Genomic DNA, 19,865 nt, shown 5'->3' on the forward strand with positions numbered 1-19,865 from the left:
ATTTTTCCATAGGACCTTTAGACACAGCTACAGTTCGAACGGCTGAACAGAATTACTTGAAATTTGGCAGAGAGGTAGCCATAAGGTCAAGGAAGTGCCTTTTGCAGGTCTGGTGTAAATCTGTTCAGTATCTCCTGAGAAAATAGCATTTAAAAGCATATCAATATCTATACGCGCGCAGGGTGCGCGCACCGTGCGAGCACCCTAACGTGCGCGAGCGTAATTCTGATTGGTGGTTACATGTTAGTCAACGTTCGAATCGGTCGAAATCAGGAAGTGTCGGCCGCCATTTTGTTTGTTTTCAGTGCGAGAGTGAAAAAGGAAGGTGGCGAACATGAAAAGGGGGCAGGGTAAGAGTTCCTGACCCCCTAGCCTTTGTCAGGGGGTCCCTGAAGGACCCCGAAGGCAGAATTTTTTTTTTTTTTTTTTTAAATCGCGGGGGTGCGCGCACAGTGCGCGCACGGTGAAAAACCAAAAAAATAAACAAATAAATATATAAAAAAAAAATAATACATAAATAAATTAGCATTTAAAAAAACGTACAAATTCACTGAAAAAACCATAGGTTTCACACACGTTATAGTTAGGAATTAGCATTTAAAGAACCTTGCAAATTCACTTAAAAAACCATAGGTTTCACACATGTTATAGTTAGGTGGATATTTCACTCGTAAAAAACCAATGAAATTCCCCCGTTATAGTTAGTTCAGATAACTATAACTCGCGCGACTGCCACTCTATCACAAGGATGATGTCATCAGTGATGTCATGAGTGATGCCACTGACCATGTCATGAGTGATGTAATATGTGACGTCATGAGCAGTGGATTGCGGGCGTGCGAGTTATAGTTATCTGAACTAACTATAACGGGGGAATTTCATTGGTTTTTTACGAGTGAAATATCCAGCTAACTATAACATGTGTGAAACCTATGGTTTTTTAAGTGATAACTATATAGATATATATATATATATATATATATATCGCACAAACGCTCTTCAAATGAAAGGAGTCCCCGTCCCTGCAGGGCGGCCTCGTAATGACCCCGGAGCAGTCCGTAATTAAGCACACTTCAAGGAAAGATGTCAAAGCCCACTTCAAGGAAACATGCTGGCATTTATTTTCAAAAGAAACAGGCAACACAATTTTTCCTGATGAGTTTTGGCTAATGGAATAGCCTTGATCACGGGTAAGCAAATTCAGGGCATGGTTGTTTCCTTGCTTAAATCATAGTGAATATGTGACCACAGGTAAATCCTTCAATTCCCACGATGCACCAACAATGTCCGATCAATTTAATACATATAATGTGTCCAAGTGCATTTGTTAAATGTAAAAAACAGTCACGTTTATTTTCAATATAATAATACCAGCCTTGCTTCCTGCTGCCAAATCAAAACAAATCCATGTTTCTTTAAAATGCATAGTCAGTCCGAACTACCAGGAAGAGACAGTTCTCCTCCTCTCCCTTTCTCACCTCCGTATGTCGTTGAAATCCTTGATGGCTCTGGAAGGCGAGCGGGATATGCTCCCCATATTAAATCACACAAGCACTCTCCAAGTGAAAGGAGCCCCATTCCCTGCAGGGCAGCTTCGTGACGGGCCTGGAGCAGCCCCTAATTAAAAACACTTCAAGGAAACATGTCAAAGTCTAATTCAAGATACATGCTGGCATTTATTTTCAAATGAACCTGGCAGCACAGTCTTTCCTGACGCGTTTTGGCTAATGTAATAGCATTGATCACAGGTGAGCCAATTCATGGCGTGGGTGATTCCTTTTTTAAGTTATAGTGAACACATGACCACAGGTAAATCCTTTAATTCCCACAATGCACCAACAATGTCTGTTCAATTTAATACATATAATGTGTCCAAGTGCATTTGTTAAATATAACAATCACGTTTATTTTCAATATAATAATGACAGCCTTTTCTTTCCTGCTGCCAAAACAAAACAAATCCATGTTTCTTTAAAATGCATAATCAGTCCGAACCAGCAGGAAGAGAGAATTCTCCTCCTCTCCCTTTCTCATTTCCGTATGCCGTGGAAATCCTTGATTGCTCTGGTAGGCGAGCGGGACATGCTCCCCATATTAAATCACACAAACACTCTTCAAGTGAATCGAGCCCCGTCCCTGCAGGGCGGCTATGTAATGCGTCTGGAGCAGCCTGTAATCAAACACACTTCAAAGAAACATGTCTAAGCCTGTCATTGCATCCTCATAGGAAAGAATGCACCGTATTTTAAAAGTGGGACATGTACTTTTTACTTTTACTGGTAGTGAAAAATTCTCAAATTCATTACCTCTCCCATAGGATAACATTGGGTTACCTAATTAAATTTAATAAGTGATAACTTTTGTGAGGGAGCAAGTAGGAATGTCTTGTTGGGTGTCTGAGGAATTATAATTTTAAACTCTCTTTATTGGTAAAGTTGGATTTTAAGTCACAATTCTGAAAATACCACTTTTAGAAAGTTGGCATTTTTTTGTCCTAACCATTTGGCACCTGCAGCCTCTTTCCTGGGTCACATGACTAGGTGTAGTTGGCAGTTGACCTTTGTGTATTCCTCCCAGACAGTATCATAATAGAGGGCATGGGTGTTGGCAGGGCCAGCCTGACGTGGTGAGGGAGCAGAGCTGTCACCTTTCACACATGCACTTCAAAGACACTGCCTCAGCTCACACACAAAGTACTTCACACTAGTCTATTATGACTGCAGACAGAATGGGACCAGGGCAGGGAGTCATGAAATTCCAAAACACCTCTAGGAGAGAGAAAATTCCAGAAGCCTTTCCCATTTCAAAACTAGTACCCGGTATAAAGATAGGACCATCATACCCACTCTTCAGATCACTTCTGAACCTGTGGAAGACTCAGAAGAAGAGCTGCTCTGCTGCCCTGCTGCAAGAAGGCTACCCTGCTGCCTGATAAACGAAGATTGGACATGCTCATTGAACCCAGAAACACCAGAATGACTCCAAGGGATGGCTGACTGGCCTCCTTTCCTGAGCTACAGAGACATAACAAGCTCCAGAGACCTGTCCCCTATCTGCCCAGCTGCCCAAACGTAACTGGATCTGCCTGTGCCCTGCTGCGGGCCTCTGCTGGAGTGAGTCCTGATCCCTCAGCAGTGCCCCCCAGATCATCGACCCTTGGCTTGCATCAGAGTGTATTCCTCCTGGCCAAGCTGTGGGTTCCCTCAGAACCGACACAGTGTGATGAAACCAGATGCAGGACCTCGCATTGTAGCACCATGCAGCCCCTGATCTGCGGCTTCACGAGAAACAACACAGCGCAATGCATCTCGATGCAGGACCTTGCATCGAAGTATCTCACAGCTCCTGACCAGCCAACCTTATCGGAACCGATGCAGCTTAACGCAGCACCTCACAGCTCCTGATCTGGACTGACACAACTTGACACAGGACCTTGCATTTCGGTCCAAGTACAAACAGGTACTTTGCCCAGTGAGCCAAAGTTGGTCCTGTACCAGGCCCGGGCTCTTTCGTGGTCAGCTTGAGCTTGTGACTTTGTCCCGGTACGGCGCAACTAGATAACCCCATTGGGTCTTTTGCGCTTTTTGGTACTACTTTAACTTAAGCCTTTAAAGTTGCATATCTCCAGGTCTACTGGTTAGATTTTTTATTCTGGTATTGTTTTATTTAATACATTTCACTCTATTTTTCTAGATTGGTCTGGGAATTTTCTTGTATTGTGTTTTCACTTGATTTCTGTTTGAGCGTTGCATAAATACTTTACACTTTGCCGGTAAATTAAGCCTAACTGTTTTTGTGCAAGCTACCAGAGTGTTAAGCACAGGTTAATTTAGTGACTTTTTGTGGCTTACCCTAACAAGGATTTTATTTGTTGCTTAAGTATGGTTTGACACCCCCTCAACCAATAACCTCACAGGGCGCAGTTTTTCAGAGAAATAGTTAACTGTTTATAGAAAGGTGTGTTTCATTTTGAAACAATGTGTTTCACAGCAGTGTAAAAGACTGTTAATTATGTGGTTAAACGCTGTAGTGCGAAGGGATCAAATGTGGCTAAGGATCTGACTGGTCCTATAGGCCACTGGACAGTTCCTTGGGAGGCTGGAAGTTTTTTAAAAACACTACGCGTTTTAAAGCACGGATGTTCTGTGATCACTGACAGTCTGCATGTACTGTAAAAACCATTTTTGGTTGTAGTTTGTTTTCTAATCCAAGCCTGACAGAAAGAGTGATAATTGCCACCCCAGCGATGCAAAGGGCTGGCCAGGAGTGGGTAGGAGGGACTGCTGATATCCTAATTGAAATATGAACTTGCCAATTTTAGATGTTACACATTTTTTTCACAACGTAATTTTATTGTTAAGAAGTAGTACAGGTCTGGTGCCACTAAAAACACCAGTAATAAACAAGTATTGACAATAATGCTGATCTCAACATTTTCAGTATTGCTGTAGCACCGTCTGTGAAGCAAACATTCTTGTATATAACTTTTAAGAACAACAATAGTGCCATACACATCTTACAGAGGAAACAAATAGGTCTTAAATACAGGGATTCAAGTGATACATTTTGGAAATAAACACAGTCAGCATTTAAGTCATAGTTCAGTACTATCATACCAGCAATAACTCGACAGCCGAAACGGGAAGAACAGGTTCTAGACATAGCCCTCTGTTGTCTTCCCACCTTTTCCAAATTTTAAAATGTTTTAGGGGGCAGTTCCAGACCCATGGAGAAATCTAAGCTCTTCTTCCATAATGCAACCGATGGCGGGGACTCAGTCTTCCATGGATGTTCCACGTTTAAGCCCCAGTGGTATCAGTCAATGAAAGGAGGTAGCTAATCTCCTCTTAATAAGTAAAATGACAATTGAACAATATGAATTTGTTACCTGTAGCATTTTGTAAAATCAACATTAGTAACTGTGCCCTGCCCCTGTGTAGGCTCTGGTTTAAACAGAGCTACCCATTTGATTAAAGTTGACTTTCTTCATAGTCTGAGGCAGCACACTAGCCCATGGCCTCGTGAGAGCTAGAGGCTGGTAGCTGACTGTGTCAGTGCTCACAGAACTTGCCATAGGCCCAGGAAGATCAGACCAGGTACCCTCACAGGTGCGCGTGGCCCTTCAAAGCAACACACACCAGAAAGGACACTTCTCACCTGCCCACACTGCAGCTGTAAGATGCTTCAATATTGTGGTACAACAAACAATTGATGGACGGAATGCTGACAATGCAGACATTCTCCCCCAGTCAAGAGATCTGGGTTAAATCCATCGTTCTTTTGCCCACTACACCACCCCAGTTTAGACATGGCCATATGCAAATCAGTCTTGACCCTGTGCCTCATGGGAACAGTCCAGCCCAAACTGCCAAGCCATGTCTTCCCTGGACCGGAATCAAGCATCCTAGGACCGGTTTCTGGCTATCAGCTGTCATCAGCCAGGATAGCTTGACTCCAGTGGCGTAGTGAGCATGGGTCCCACGTCTGGGAATACCCATCCCACTTAGGGCGAAAAGCGTTACAACAAACAAATGATGGACGGAATGCTGACAATGCATACATTCTCCCCCAGTCAAGAGATCTGGGTTAAATCCATCGTTCTTTTGCCCACTACACCACCCCAGTTTAGACATGGCCATATGCAAATCAGTCTTGACCCTGTGCCTCATGGGAACAGTCCAGCCCGAACTGCCAAGCCATGTCTTCCCTGGACCGGAATCAAGCATCCTAGGACCAGTTTCTGGCTATCAGCCGTCATCAGCCAGGATAGCTGGACTCCAGTGGCGTAGTGAGCACGGGTCCCACGTCTGGGAATACCCATCCCACTTAGGGCGAAAAGCGTTACAACAAACAATTGATGGACGGAATGCTGACAATGCAGACATTCTCCCCCAGTCAAGAGATCTGGGTTAAATCCATCGTTCTTTTGCCCACTACACCACCCCAGTTTAGACATGGCCATATGCAAATCAGTCTTGACCCTGTGCCTCATGGGAACAGTCCAGCCCGAACTGCCAAGCCATGTCTTCCCTGGACCGGAATCAAGCATCCTAGGACCGGTTTCTGGCTATCAGCCGTCATCAGCGAGGATAGCTTGATTCCAGTGGCGTAGTGAGCACGGGTCCCACGTCTGGGAATACCCATCCCACTTAGGGCGAAAAGCGTTACAACAAACAAATGATGGACGGAATGCTGACAATGCAGACATTCTCCCCCAGTCAAGAGATCTGGGTTAAATCCATCGTTCTTTTGCCCACTACACCACCCCAGTTTAGACATGGCCATATGCAAATCAGTCTTGACCCTGTGCCTCATGGGAACAGTCCAGCCCGAACTGCCAAGCCATGTCTTCACTGGACCGGAATCAAGCATCCTAGGACCGGTTTCTGGCTATCAGCCATCATCAGTCAGGATAGCTTGACTCCAGGGGCGTAGTGAGCACGGGTCCCACGTCTGGGAATACCCATCCCACTTAGGGCAAAAAGCGTTACAACAAACAAATGATGGACGGAATGCTGACAATGCAGACATTCTCCCCCAGTCAAGAGATCTGGGATAAATCCATCGTTCTTTTGCCCACTACACCACCCCAGTTCAGACATGGCCATATGCAAATCAGTCTTGACCCTGTGCCTCATGGGAACAGTCCAGCCCGAACTGCCAAGCCATGTCTTCACTGGACCGGAATCAAGCATCCTAGGACCGGTTTCTGGCTATCAGCCATCATCAGTCAGGATAGCTTGACTCCAGTGGCGTAGTGAGCACGGGTCCCACGTCTGGGAATACCCATCCCACTTAGGGCAAAAAGCGTTACAACAAACAAATGATGGACGGAATGCTGACAATGCAGACATTCTCCCCCAGTCAAGAGATCTGGGTTAAATCCATCGTTCTTTTGCCCACTACACCACCCCAGTTCAGACATGGCCATATGCAAATCAGTCTTGACCCTGTGCCTCATGGGAACAGTCCAGCCCGAACTGCCAAGCCATGTCTTACCTGGACCGGAATCAAGCATCCTAGGACCGGTTTCTGGCTATCAGCCGTCATCAGCCAGGATAGCTTGACTCCATGCTTTAAAAGTTATGCTATTTGAATATACAATGACAAATCTCTGTATAACGAACCAGTGCTGCTATCATTTCAAAACTATCTTTGGGGTGGGGGAAATTGCCACAACCCTCTTGAAGTGGGCAGGGCCAGACAGGTCTGGTGTTCCCCTGGGCATTTACACAGTGGTTAGGAGACCCTGAAGACTGGCTGTGAAAGCCCAGGGCCGCTCCTAGTACCACAGGAATGCTTCCAGAGACAGACAAAGGGAGGGTGGGAGGGAGGGAAGGAGGGAGGGAGTGGAAAATAGAGAGAACCCGAAGAGACAGGGAGAAAAGATAAAGAGAAGGTGATAGAGCGAATGGATGGATAGAATGAGAGAGAGAGATAGCACGAGGAGAGCAGGGGAGCAGGACTAGTTTGAGAATTTCTGTCAAGGCTTCCTTTGGTTCCCGGTCCAATCCTGGAAGTGGGAGGGCTCACTCACTGTGCGTGCTTGCGCGCTAAGTGCAGTATGGAGGCAGGGATGGCCAAATACTCCAGGGCTGCTTGTGGATCCCACCCTGTCCCCGACTGGGCCTCTCAAAGTAGCCCGAGTTGGGCCATATTTACAGTTCCAGAAAGTCCGATAGCCCCTAAGCTCCCATGGGATAGTGAGGTGAGGGGGTGCTAGGTCTGGCTGGAGAGAAGACTCAAACAATGAAGCTGTGCTGATCTGAAGATCAAGAAACAAAACCTTAAACATTCCGCGAAAGGTACCCATCAGAATTCAGACCATGCTGTGCTCCTGAAATAGGGAACTACAACAGTAAGGAAGAAGTGCAGTTATTTTCATTCTCACAGTGCAAAGAGTTATGCACACTTGTAATATTAAAAGGCTGATTATATTGTCCTGAGGCGGCCAAGCCCCCATTTACAGCAGAGGGATTGTACAACTCAAACGAGAGCTTGTTTCTACAAAGACGCTCTGAGAGTTAAATAAGTTGCAGCAGATTTTTCACATTTGAGCACTGGCATGCTGTGTTTGGTTTCTGGTGCTGTTGTGAATAGTGTTATGCCTTTATTACTGCTTGTTTGAAAGCCATTTCCTAAACGTCCATTTGGAAGGCATTGCCCTTGAATTTTCCTGTAGTGGGTTTGAGCATAAACTTTTTTTAATTGAAAGAACTGTGGAGGTTTTGTCTTTAGATTATCTAGCTGGAGTGTTCACTTCTGTTCGCTTGTGGGGTTCTCAACAACAGGCGATAGATTTCTGACATGCAAAGGCACTGAGCTACTAATTACCACCGAGAGTATATCATGCCAGATATACTATCGCACATAACCATTCATTTATGGGTTTTGGAGTGTTACTGCGTGAAGTGGTACCCGAAGGTGGATGGGACCACTGTTCCTCCAAGAGAATTGTGGGAAATTGTTTCCACTTTACACTTGTACATCAGATATCCTTTCAGACAATGGCGGCTGGCTTCTACGGGGTGGAGGGCGAGCAAAAATATTTTAAAAAAATTCCTGAAGATGAACATGACGTCCTCTACACCCGACATCTTCTGTCTCTGACTGCAACCCGGCCAACAGGAAACCCCCTTGGCCAATTCTGGCACTGTTCTCCTCACCAGCATGAGACCAGCGCTAGGATTGGTGGGAGCCCCCGGAATCGGCGCTCCACAGCGCTGTGGAGGCTTGCTCTAACAGCTGGGGTAGAGCTGTTTAAAGTGTGCATGTGCGGCTGGACGTCACAAGACAACCAGCCAAAAAAACATGCACACTTTAAACAGTACACAGCACCCCTCCTCCCTGTTGCTGTCAGTCAGCAGCGGCCCCAGTCCCGTCCTGACACTCTGTTCGAGACACGGCATGAAAAATAAAATGGTAATAAGTTACCATTTTATTTTTATTTTCTGGGGCTTTGAGGGGGTTTAAGTGGGGTGATGCTCCTCCGCTCCAACGGAGGAACCGCCCCTGCTTTCAACGGCCAGTCACAGCCTCAGGTGGCCCGATCCCTCATGTGTTACGCACTGCTGCTCTCACAGTAATGGTTTACTATTCACAATGGTCAATAGAAATACCGTACAATTGTATGGAATAAATTCCTGTGCTGTGGTTGTCCTAAAGTTTTTGAGCTTTGATCCAAACAATGTACCTAAGAATTCTGTATTGCAAATGTGAACTGATCAATTACTGGTGTCCACATTCACATACTGTGGTCCTTATTTAGAGAGTGGTGGATGGGATACTCCACCACAAATGTGGCAGATGTCTCGCCCGCCATATTACTCGTGTATTATAGCCTACAGCCCTTGTAATATGGGAGACAGGATATCCTTCATGTTCTGACGGAGTATCCTGCCTGCCAAACTTTAAATAAGGCCCTATGACTTTTTGCATGGCTTCCATCTGATTATACTCAAGATATCGCTCTGATAAAGCAAGTGAGAAAATGCCCAGAATTTAGGGTCTCAACTATGAGTGACCAGTTGTGTATTTCTGTCAGGCGATTGTAGCCTCATGCACTAAGCATATTCCTATATTTACAGAGTGCCTACCGCATGTTTACAAACAACACATGTTTGAAGCACATGATCACCAAAGTCCGAAGGGATACTCACCATTTTGAACGTTACCAGCATAACCGGGACTTGGTCGGATTCCTCAACCTATTTGCCAACAAGCAGCTGGAGCTGCCCAGGGGCTGGGAGATGAAGCATGATCAGCAGAGCAAGGTATTGAATGGTTTTTTTTAAGAAAGGATCAGTGGAAGACTGATTTGATGTTTCGACAAGACACTATTGCTTTGATTAAGATAACCATATGGGAATTGTTCTTATTGTTTTTTTTACTAGTAGGTTGTTCCCTTTCTTCTTGGTTTTACCATGTAAGATGTATCAAAAATAGTGTATTTCCAAGTTTTGATTATTTACCGGATTTGTATCTACATTTTTCTTAGTATAGAAGGCAAGTAATCTCTCTTTTCATCGCTCAATGTCATTGGCCCTGGATTTTGTTCTAGTGGACAGAACAGATAGTGCGGTTCCACTGTCTCTCTTGTCTCACTCGGAAGGCTGTCTCAGTGAGAGGACTGTAGTTATCAGCCCGCCCGCCTAAAATGCTAGAATGGAAATGATGGCCTGCAGGAACAAGAAGGATGTGAGAAAGGGTAGAAGCCAAATGGAATTACAAGGCCAACCAGCAATATATAAATATTTAGATATGGCCGTTCATTTCAGTGTTCCAACAAGCAGTGAGTAAAGTGTGATTGAGTGAAGACATTTATGCTGTTCATTCATGCAAAATAGATCTTCAAATAATTCACAATTGCTTAACAAAAATAATAGCTTTACCTTAATTACATTGTCAACTTAATAAAAACATATTAATCACTGAATATGAAATAGAACATGACCACCTCAAGTCCTTAATTTAGGATGCTGAGTGTAACACTTAAGACAGATGACTCTTTCCCTAAGAATCACTGCCTGCGGCTACAAAAAGGAGCCGCACTCATCTGGAGATGAGCCACTTTGTTTCCAACCTCCAAAAGGCAGGTAAGCATTCCTATTTATGTATAAATATTTCAGTCATGCCTTTTCCCTTCTCTCTGGACAGCATCAGCAAGAGTCAGTGTCACTCCTCAGGCTCTCCCGGGTGTTCATGACTAGGCTTTAGCCAGAGTGCATCAGGGTGCTTGCACCAGGTCTGCTGCAGCTCTGTTGTAGTGAATAAAGGCTGCATCATATTCTTCCCCTCAAGGGAGTTCAGATGGAACAGGTGTTGGGGCATGGGTGCCAGATCCTGAAGTTGTGCCACTGCACTGGTCAGTAGTCACATTAGCCTAAGACAGGACTGTCAGAATGCTAGCTCTACTTGGTTTGATCAGTAATTTAACTAAATTGGGTTAAGCAGTGTCCATGGGGTTTCCTTGTCTGAAGAGGTGAAATGTGCATCTGCACACAGGGCCTAAGCTGGGATACATACTCCAAGAACCAGTGCTCCCTATCCTTCTACAGGACAGTGGTGTCGTTAGGTCAGTGCGGGTGAAGTGGTAGTGGGAGGGTCTGGATCCCACTTGTAGGGGGGTGGGTGGGGGGGGAAGGTGGTTGCTCTGAGACCCAGTTCCACAGAGGCTTCACCAATAGTGGTTGTGCTGGTGCCGTCCTACTGTTGCAGTGTTTCCCATTGGAATCCCTCTTGCTTTGATTACTGAGAACTGGGACATAGTTGCTCACAAGTCTCAGTTTTATTCAAATCCTGGCGCTGTGTTCACACTTCCATTCCTTGGCGAGGAACCCAGCCTTGATTTTGTACACTTCCCACTATATTACCTCACAGGCCACGCATACCTGTTTTTCCCAGTGTACCCAAGTTCATTTCTGGTGGTTAGTGTTGGCCTCTGATGAAATACGTGTTTCCTGGTTTGCCAGCCATGAGTGGGCTGCAGAAGAGGTTGCAGTATGTGTATATTATCTTCTGGGGTGCTTAATGATGCATCCGTGGCATGAATAATATGTTGCACGTTTTACACATTTGTATCAGACTCAATCTACTGAGCAGGTCCCCTCAGTCTTGAATCTCCAAAAATACTGGATTAATTGTTTACTTTTGAACCTGGAGTGCTAGGGTCTTACCCCAGCTTCAGCATATATTGTGGGATTCTGGGGAATTCACATCATCTTTTTGCCTGATATTTCTCAACAGACATAAATATATTTAGACAGTTCTTGGCAATTAGCATTGGCAATTGCAGGTTGTCCACGGTTTGGGGTTGCTGCACCATGGCCTTAATTAGAGAAGTCATGGCTTTGTGCGAATATGCCCAACATTACCATCCATGAGTCTAGTGGATCTTGGCAGCGCTTTTTCAACGTTTTGACAGGGAATTCACGGGCTTACATACAACATAGAGACATTGCTTCTAGTGTTTTGAGTTCATGAGTAGGCAGTCCTTGTTTCTGTCATGATTTAATCACTCAGGCAGCTCTGCTTTCTATATTAAAAAAGGCTCTGTGCTTGGAGTCTGGCGTTTTTACATAACACAACTATGTTCATTCTTTTCATTTTTCTAGGATTCAGCTGCAGAACTATTATCCCTCTTTTGGGTTGTTCTTACCTTGTATTGTAAACTCTTAGTCTATTGTCCTGTCTCAGCTGAGGCTAACCGGCGTTGCTGGTGCCCAGAGAGGAGTGCTGAAGGTAAGTAGTCTGTGGTGGGGTTCAAGGTTGGATTTCTTCAAGGGTCCTCAGTCAGGATGCCATGGTGCACATGGGGATAAGGCAGCCATGGGAAACAGTCATTACAACGCAGATGTTTCCACGCAGAGCCTTTACCACGCATGCAGTTACCACGCATAGGCTTCACCACGCATTATTTTACAACGCATATGGTGAGGGCATATGCTGGTAACGGTGGTAAAGTCACCTGCGTAGTCAATGCATTTGGCGTCTTTAGAGGAGCAAAGAGATCCTTCCGCTTCCTCTTGATGAACTGTGCCGTGCCTCACAATAGTTGCCTCATCGTCGTCCTGTTAAAGTAAGGGTGTTTGCTTTTTGGATGGATTTTGAGCTTTAGACAGGGGAGGCTTTTTTAAAGGAACTGAAGGCCCTGGGGGATGTCGCACCGGGTACAGATTTAGAGTTTAGGGCAGGGGCAGGGTATTTTTTCTGAGGGCTGGGGCCAGGAGGGGGTCGCTCTGGGGTCTAGATTTAGGTCTTAGGGCAGGGGTTGGGTATTCTTTTTAAAGTACAGGAGTATGGGTGGGTCATGCTGGGCTTGCGCGGCTTGAGGACTGACGACAGGAGTCAGGGAAAACGTTTATCATGCATAGGCCTTTAACATACATGCTTTCCAACAAAATACGTTGTAAAACCATGCGTGGTAAAGATTATACTTTGTAAAGGCATTCTCGTTGTAATGCATGTGTGATAAAGATGTGTGTTGCAATGGAATGCAGCCTATAATATCTTTTACATCAATCTGCGTTTGTAAGCAGAGTTGTGCCATCAGGGATAGAACAGTCATTTGGCAGACATGGATATATCTGCTTCCAGACACTTTCAGCAATGGTGTCGCCAAGTGCATCAATACTGTGTTCTGATTCACCTCTCACACTGATGTACTCTTGGATCTCTGGCCTAGGTTCAGTATTTGCTTCTGAGGCCCCTTGACATACTCCAGTTCTGTGTGGCCTCTGGGCGAAATGTATGGGTCCCCCCTTCTTTGGCCCATTATGGTGAAATCTGAGTCCTTTGAAGTGCCTCACTCCATTGGTTGGCCAATGATGGGGACCAACCCATTGACTCTCTCAAAAAGATCAGAACATGCATGACATTGCTAGATATGTTCTTCTCTAGGGCATATGGCTCCCAAGGCACTCCTCTGATCAGATGGGTGTTCTACTAGGTTCCTTATTTGGGGATGTCATGTATGATCACATGGCATCAGTGGCTCACATTGTTACAGAGACTGTGGCTAAGACTTAGAGGTACCATTCCTATTCCACTGTGCTGACAATGTTGTCATTGGAGTAAGTGGATTGGGATACATCAGGCTTCTCAAGACCCTTTTTTAAAAGGGACTAGACCAGGTAGGCTTATTTATCTGCAACAGCTGGTAGTGTTGAGGGCTTGATACCTATCGGCAACTCCTAGCCTAGCGGCATCCAAAATGCATTCCCAGTGCATGGGCTCTACCAGATTGTCTGTGACATTTGTCTATGCCTAGGAAGAGACCTCATGTCCTAATGGATCTGGTATAATTCTGTGTTTCTGATGGTTAAGTCCCTTCAAGGGCTTGGTCACTTTCCTGAAGATAGATTCCTATTAATATGCTGCTGGTGCATTCACTATGGCGTTCGTTTTCATTTGACTGGTCTCTGGAACAAATTGGGACAGTTTAAATTCAATTTCTGGTCCTGGAGGATTTTATGACTTTGCATGTCTTAGCATCTCTTGGACCTTGTGTCTTTTACTTTGTGCAGAGCCATCTGGTGGTTCCTAGATATTAACCCATTACAGGGCAGGGTTTTTAGTAAACGGAGATTAGAATGTATATCGAGCAGTTCATCCAATGGGCATTTAGATACATGTACCATTCTTTCTGGCGCTTTTTGCACTGATTGCATGGCAGACAAATATGGTGCTTGGTAAATCCACTCAGAGTAAGGATTTTGATGAGAAGACAGATGAGGCGGTAATGGCCCAAATTTTAACCAGAAATCTACTTTACTCTGAGACCACATCTTCTTAGTCACAATCCTCCGTATGATGACCCATCACCCTCTGTGCTGTCCTCCTACCATGCATTTCACCCAATATTACAAGAGTCTACCCCGGTAACCCTGAAAATGTAATACGCATTCAGATTCTAAGGAAAGATTTTTAATTTGTTGGAGGGGAGCAAAGGAGACTCTCTTTCCTACAGGAAAGACTGTGGTGAATGATGTGGCATTTTTGCAGATTTAGCCTCATAATTCAGAAATATATTATTCTATTAATAACTCATAATACATTTGCAAGTAACTCATCCTCTTCAGTCCTCTTCCTAAGCAGTGATGCTTGGTTTGTGTACTTAGGCTTAAACTGATTGCAAGTTAGGTATTGCTAATCTACCTTTAAAGATGACTCTTACCAGAAAGAATTGTGATTACATTTTCCTATGTAGCAACAGTTTTGCTGTAGGCAGGAGAGTCTGGTGGCTTAGGGAAGTTATGCATCCACTCAATGTATTTATGTTTGACCTCATGGTCATCAGTTTGAATCCAGGTGTGTCCATTCACCCTTTTATCCTTCTGGGGTCAATAACTGGCAATTAACGTCTTATTTCAGCAGCAAGAGATCTAAGTGGGGAATGTCTGCTTTACTATGTATGATGTTAGTTGTGTAACTGTGCTGCATTCAGAGCTCCAAACTTTCTCAAGTTCAGTATTAGTGAAGTTGAAGCAGATGCATTCAGAGGGGACTATGATTTGAAGCTGGGCAGCACCACCACAATAAAACACGGACATTAATAATGGGATAAGAGGCAGGTAAGCGCATTTTGACACACTGAGGTATCCACAGATGCTAAAAACAGCACAATTGACAATCAAGCATTAGCAAAGCCTATAAGTCGTTCATTTCTAATGTGAGTGCAGAGCTGTTGGCTTTGCTTTCGTTTGTCCGTAAAGTATTGTTTAAAACAAATAAAAGAAAAAAATTAAAATACTAGAGGAATACATTGTATTCTCCAGTATTTGGGGTGTCTTTCATAGATTCACATGCTTGAATATTCCCCGTCGTCGAAGTGGGAGTCCCACGGTATATATAAAAAGCAATAAGTATCATGTATATATACATATACACATACCTAACCACATAAGAGTATATACATACCCAAATAAACATATATATATAGTTCAAATAACATATCAAGTTAAAAATACCATAGGATAGCATTGAGACATAGGAAAGCATAGAGAAAAAGAATCACTTTGCTAACATATCACTGTCACTTTATAGTCCAAACTCCAGCCAATCAGGCGCTAGCACCCTCTAGAACCTTCTCCTCAGAGGCTCAGGCCCTCAGATTTTCTACCGCACGTCGTGTGAAGGGAGTCTCCCTGAGCTCTGCTCAGTTCTTCATCTGGTTTGAGGTTTTTTTTTTTATCTCTCATCATGTCTGCAAGTAAGAAATCTCTTTTCCGTCCTTGTTCATCTTGCGGAAAGTCAAGACTTTTCTCTGAGGATCCCCATGAGAAATGTATTTATTGTCTGTATCCTGATCATAAGTGGCTAATTGTAAGATCTGCAGAACTTTCTCTCACAAAACTTTGAAAGATAGAGAAGGTCGCCTTTTAATATGGCTTCAAAAACTAAAGGACACAGACAACCCACTTTCTGAGGTGGAAAGTGTAGCCTCTGTCAAAACAGGAGTCTCCTCAAAGCGTGGAAGTGTCCAGGACTTGCCATCTCCTTTTCTGAAAAAGAAGAGACTTCACCTTGAGGAAGTGTCTACAGGCAAAGTCTCTGTCTCCACGTCTGCGCTCCCGAGACGTAGCTCTCAGGCGTCTGTGACTTCGTCAGCACATGTTTCCAGTCAGAAACTTTCAAAACCGTCGACGGGCCCGTCGACGGCCCCTCCGTCGACGAGATCGGCTACTTCATCAGCCTCGTCGACGACGGTGACGACGGTATCGAGTAGATATCCTTCGTCGACGACACTGACTTCGTCGACGTCTTCTCCGTCGACGATAGTATGTGTGTCTCTTAGAACTGTCTCGTCGACGATACCACTCACTTCTTCGTCGACGACTGGGAAGCTGGCGCTTCCGTCGACGTCCACAACTTCGTCGACGATGGGTAAAAAGAAGAAGAGGAAATCTTCCTCGTCGACGACAGCCTCGTCGACGACAGCCACACCGTCGACGACAGCCACACCGTCGACGACAGCCATTCCGTCGACGGCAGTCACCCCGTCGACGGCAGCCACCCCGTCGACGACAGTCCCGTCGACGGCAACAACCTCGTCGACGGCAACTCCGTCGACGATTGCTTCGTCGACGGTCGCCTCGACGACGGTAGGGTCAAATTTTGCGACAATGCCATTGGTGCCAATGTCAACACCAGCACCGGGGTCTGTGGACAGCTCCTTAATGCTTCGTCGTAAGGCCATGCTAGTCCCAGTTATGTTACCACCTGGACCACGGCCACCTCGTCAACTATTTCCCTCAGGGGATGAGGACGATTCGGATGAAGGCGATCAGTCTCTTTTTCGGGATGCTCATAGTCCTTCGGAGCTCCATATAAAATGCCAAGAGTCTGAGGAGGATGAATTTTATGAACAGGAAGAAGAGCAAAATACCTCTGCTCCGGTTCCTATGATGCAGCTTCCTGTGCAGCTTGTTTCCAACCTCCAGTATATGTTGGAAGACTATAATCGTCGTTTTCCAGCATCCCCTCAAAATACTCCACGTGAAGCGCCATCTGAGGTTCCACCTCCTATATTGCCAACGATACCCACGCCCTCCACACCTGCACTGCCTTTCAATGCAGAGGATGATAATATGGACAATCCGGATACGGAAGAGGGCGAGCTCCCAGAGGACGACACTATGGCGGACTGGGATGATTACCAAATCAATTCGCCCGCATCACCGCCAAGGTCACCAGTCAACTCGCCACCTGTCGACATAACAGGGTTCCATCAGCTGATGGAGAGAGCAGCACAACGCTTTCACCTTCCCATGGTGGTTAGGGAAGAGGACTGTTTCTTATATGACTTCAAGTCCCAGCCTCAGAAACAAGTACTAGCTGTGCCAATCATAGACTTCATATGGAATGAAGGCCTAAAATTAATGAAGACACCTAATTCTATTCCGGCGGTGCTCCCACGCCTGGAGAAAAAATATAAAGCTCCGGATTCTTCCCCAGCCTGCTTGGTGTCTCAACCTAAGCCGGACTCAGTGATCACACAAGCGGCACAGCGCCGCTCCAAGAATCCATCATCTCCAATGTCGGCGCCTCCGGACCGCGACGGCCGTCGCCTGGATGCTATAGGCAAGAAGTTTTCAACCATGGCGTCAACAACGGTCCGGGCTGCGAATTCCTTGGCTATCCTCGGCCGTTATGATAGACAGATGTGGTCGGACATGGCTGCATTGGTCAAACTTATACCGGAGGATTCAAGAGCGGAAGCTCAGAAGATCCTGCAAGAGGGAGAAAGGGCGTCATCCGAGATCATTGACTGCTCTGTTGACATCGCATCCACCGGTTTTCGCCAATTGGCGGGAGCAGCCGTCCTAAGAAGACAGGGCTGGCTTCAGTCAACCTCTTTTCGGCAAGAGGTCCAGGCTAAGATTTTGGACATGCCATATGACGGGGAGTCATTATTCGGCCAGCATGTAGAAGATGCCTTGCAAACCATTAAAAAGGATACGGATACGGCTCGTTCCCTCGGCACTCTACAGTTTAAGAAGCAGCCCTTTCGAGGTGCGCGCGGCCGCGGCACCTCCTCATCATCATCCTTTCGTGGCTCCTCGTCCCAATACCGCTCGTACAATCAGGGGCAACAGCGGTACTATTCACAACCGCAGCAGTCCTACAGACAGCAAACTAGCAAGTCATACAGAGGAAAGTCGAATTACAGAGGAAATTCAACCAAGAAGCAGTGACTCTGTACGGAAAGAACTTCCTTTTCCCAGTTGTCCTCTAGTTCTTGTTGGAGGAAAAATCTCCCAGTTCTTTTCAACCTGGTCCTTGATCACTTCGGACCGCTGGGTCCTGGATATAATTTCAAGGGGCCACGCCCTAGAGTTTGTGAAGGTTCCTCCACGCACACCTCCATACGGGCCACCACCCGCCCATCTCAGAGAACTTTTCAAACAAATCCAAATAATGTTAAACAAGGGTGCCATCGAAGTGGTTCCGAAATATCAAAGAGGGTTGGGATTCTATTCCCGTTTTTTCCTCATACTAAAGAAATCAGGGGAATGGCGTCCGATCCTCGATCTCAGATTGCTCAACAAATTTCTCAAGACTCAGTCCTTTCGGATGCTCACATTGAAGGACATCCTCCAATTCTTTTCTCAGGAGGATTACATGACAACGATCGATCTGCAGGACGCATATTTCCATGTGCCCATTCTACCACGCCACAGGAAATACCTACGGTTTCGAGTGGGCCACAGGGACTACCAATTCAAAGTCCTACCCTTCGGACTCTGCTCAGCCCCGCGGGTCTTTACAAAATTCCTAGCCCCGGTGGTGGCTCACTTACGACAAGAGGGTATTCAGATATACCCCTACCTGGACGATTGCCTCATCAAAGCTCAATCCTCTCACCAGGCGGCCCTCGATACCCAGCGCTGTCTCGATCTGTTTCAGTCCCTGGGGTTGTCGATCAATGTACAAAAATCTCAACTCACGCCGACTACGTGCAAGACTTTTCTCGGCGCTTGTATCAATACGAGCACAACCATGGCCTTCGCTTCAGCAGAACGTCAGGAACGGATTCAACAGCTTGCGAGCTCCATCGCAGCAAAGCAGTCAGTTTCAGTCCGCATATTAAAATCCTTTCTGGGAATGGCGTCCTCATGCATCGCTTTGATCCCTCTCTGCAGACTAAAAAGTCGCATCATCCAAGAGGAGTTAGACAAGCAGTGGCGCCAGGTTTCCGGTTCCTTCAACGATCAGGTCGTGGTGTCACCCCGCATGGCTCAAGCGCTGCATTGGTGGACTTGTCCTGCCAACATCGCAGCAGGAACATCCTTTCTGTCGTCAACCCCAGAACTCGTCCTTACCACGGACGCATCCATGGAGGGTTGGGGCGCACATTTTCAAGATCTATCCGTCAAGGGCCTATGGTCAGCGGCTCAGCGTTGCTGGCACATCAACAGACTGGAACTGATGGCCATTTTCTTGGCGTTGAAATCCTTCCGCCTGCAATTCCAAGGGAAGTCAGTCCTCATTCAGACGGACAACACCACGTGCATGCACTACCTGAACAAACAGGGCGGGACAAGATCTCCACTGCTCTCCCGTCTGGCGCAGAGGATTTGGAGTTGGGCCATACTCCATCAGATGACATTACAAGCAATTCATCTGCCCGGCATTTCCAATACTCTGGCGGATGCACTCAGTCGGTCAGCATCATCAACCCACGAGTGGGAGTTACATCAACCGACGCTGGAATTCGTCTTCAACCTTTGGGGTCACCCGACAATCGACCTCTTCGCAACCCCGCAGAATGCAAAATGCCAGTCCTACGCAAGCTGGTTTCCCCACGAAGGGTCGTGCGGAAATGCCCTTTCGATCAATTGGTACGGGATATTTGCGTACGCTTT

At 45.9% G+C, this 19,865-nt stretch overlaps 1 protein-coding gene across 5 annotated transcripts in view; it reads left to right on the top strand.

Annotated features, from left to right (window-relative positions):
• HECW2 (HECT, C2 and WW domain containing E3 ubiquitin protein ligase 2) overlaps nucleotides 1-19,865 on the top strand; it is a 1,572,445-nt gene that overhangs the window by 1,321,399 nt on the left and 231,181 nt on the right. For all 5 annotated transcript variants that reach the window (XM_085648759.1, XM_085648760.1, XM_085648761.1 and 2 more), the window contains one exon: nucleotides 9,588-9,773. In XM_085648759.1, coding sequence (XP_085504885.1) covers nucleotides 9,588-9,773 — 186 coding nt within the window. The remainder of the gene's footprint in view (nucleotides 1-9,587; nucleotides 9,774-19,865) is intronic.

The sequence above is a fragment of the Triturus cristatus genome, chromosome 3_2 (assembly GCF_964204655.1).
Source record: "Triturus cristatus chromosome 3_2, aTriCri1.1, whole genome shotgun sequence".
In the NCBI taxonomy this organism is placed as follows: domain Eukaryota; kingdom Metazoa; phylum Chordata; class Amphibia; order Caudata; family Salamandridae; genus Triturus; species Triturus cristatus.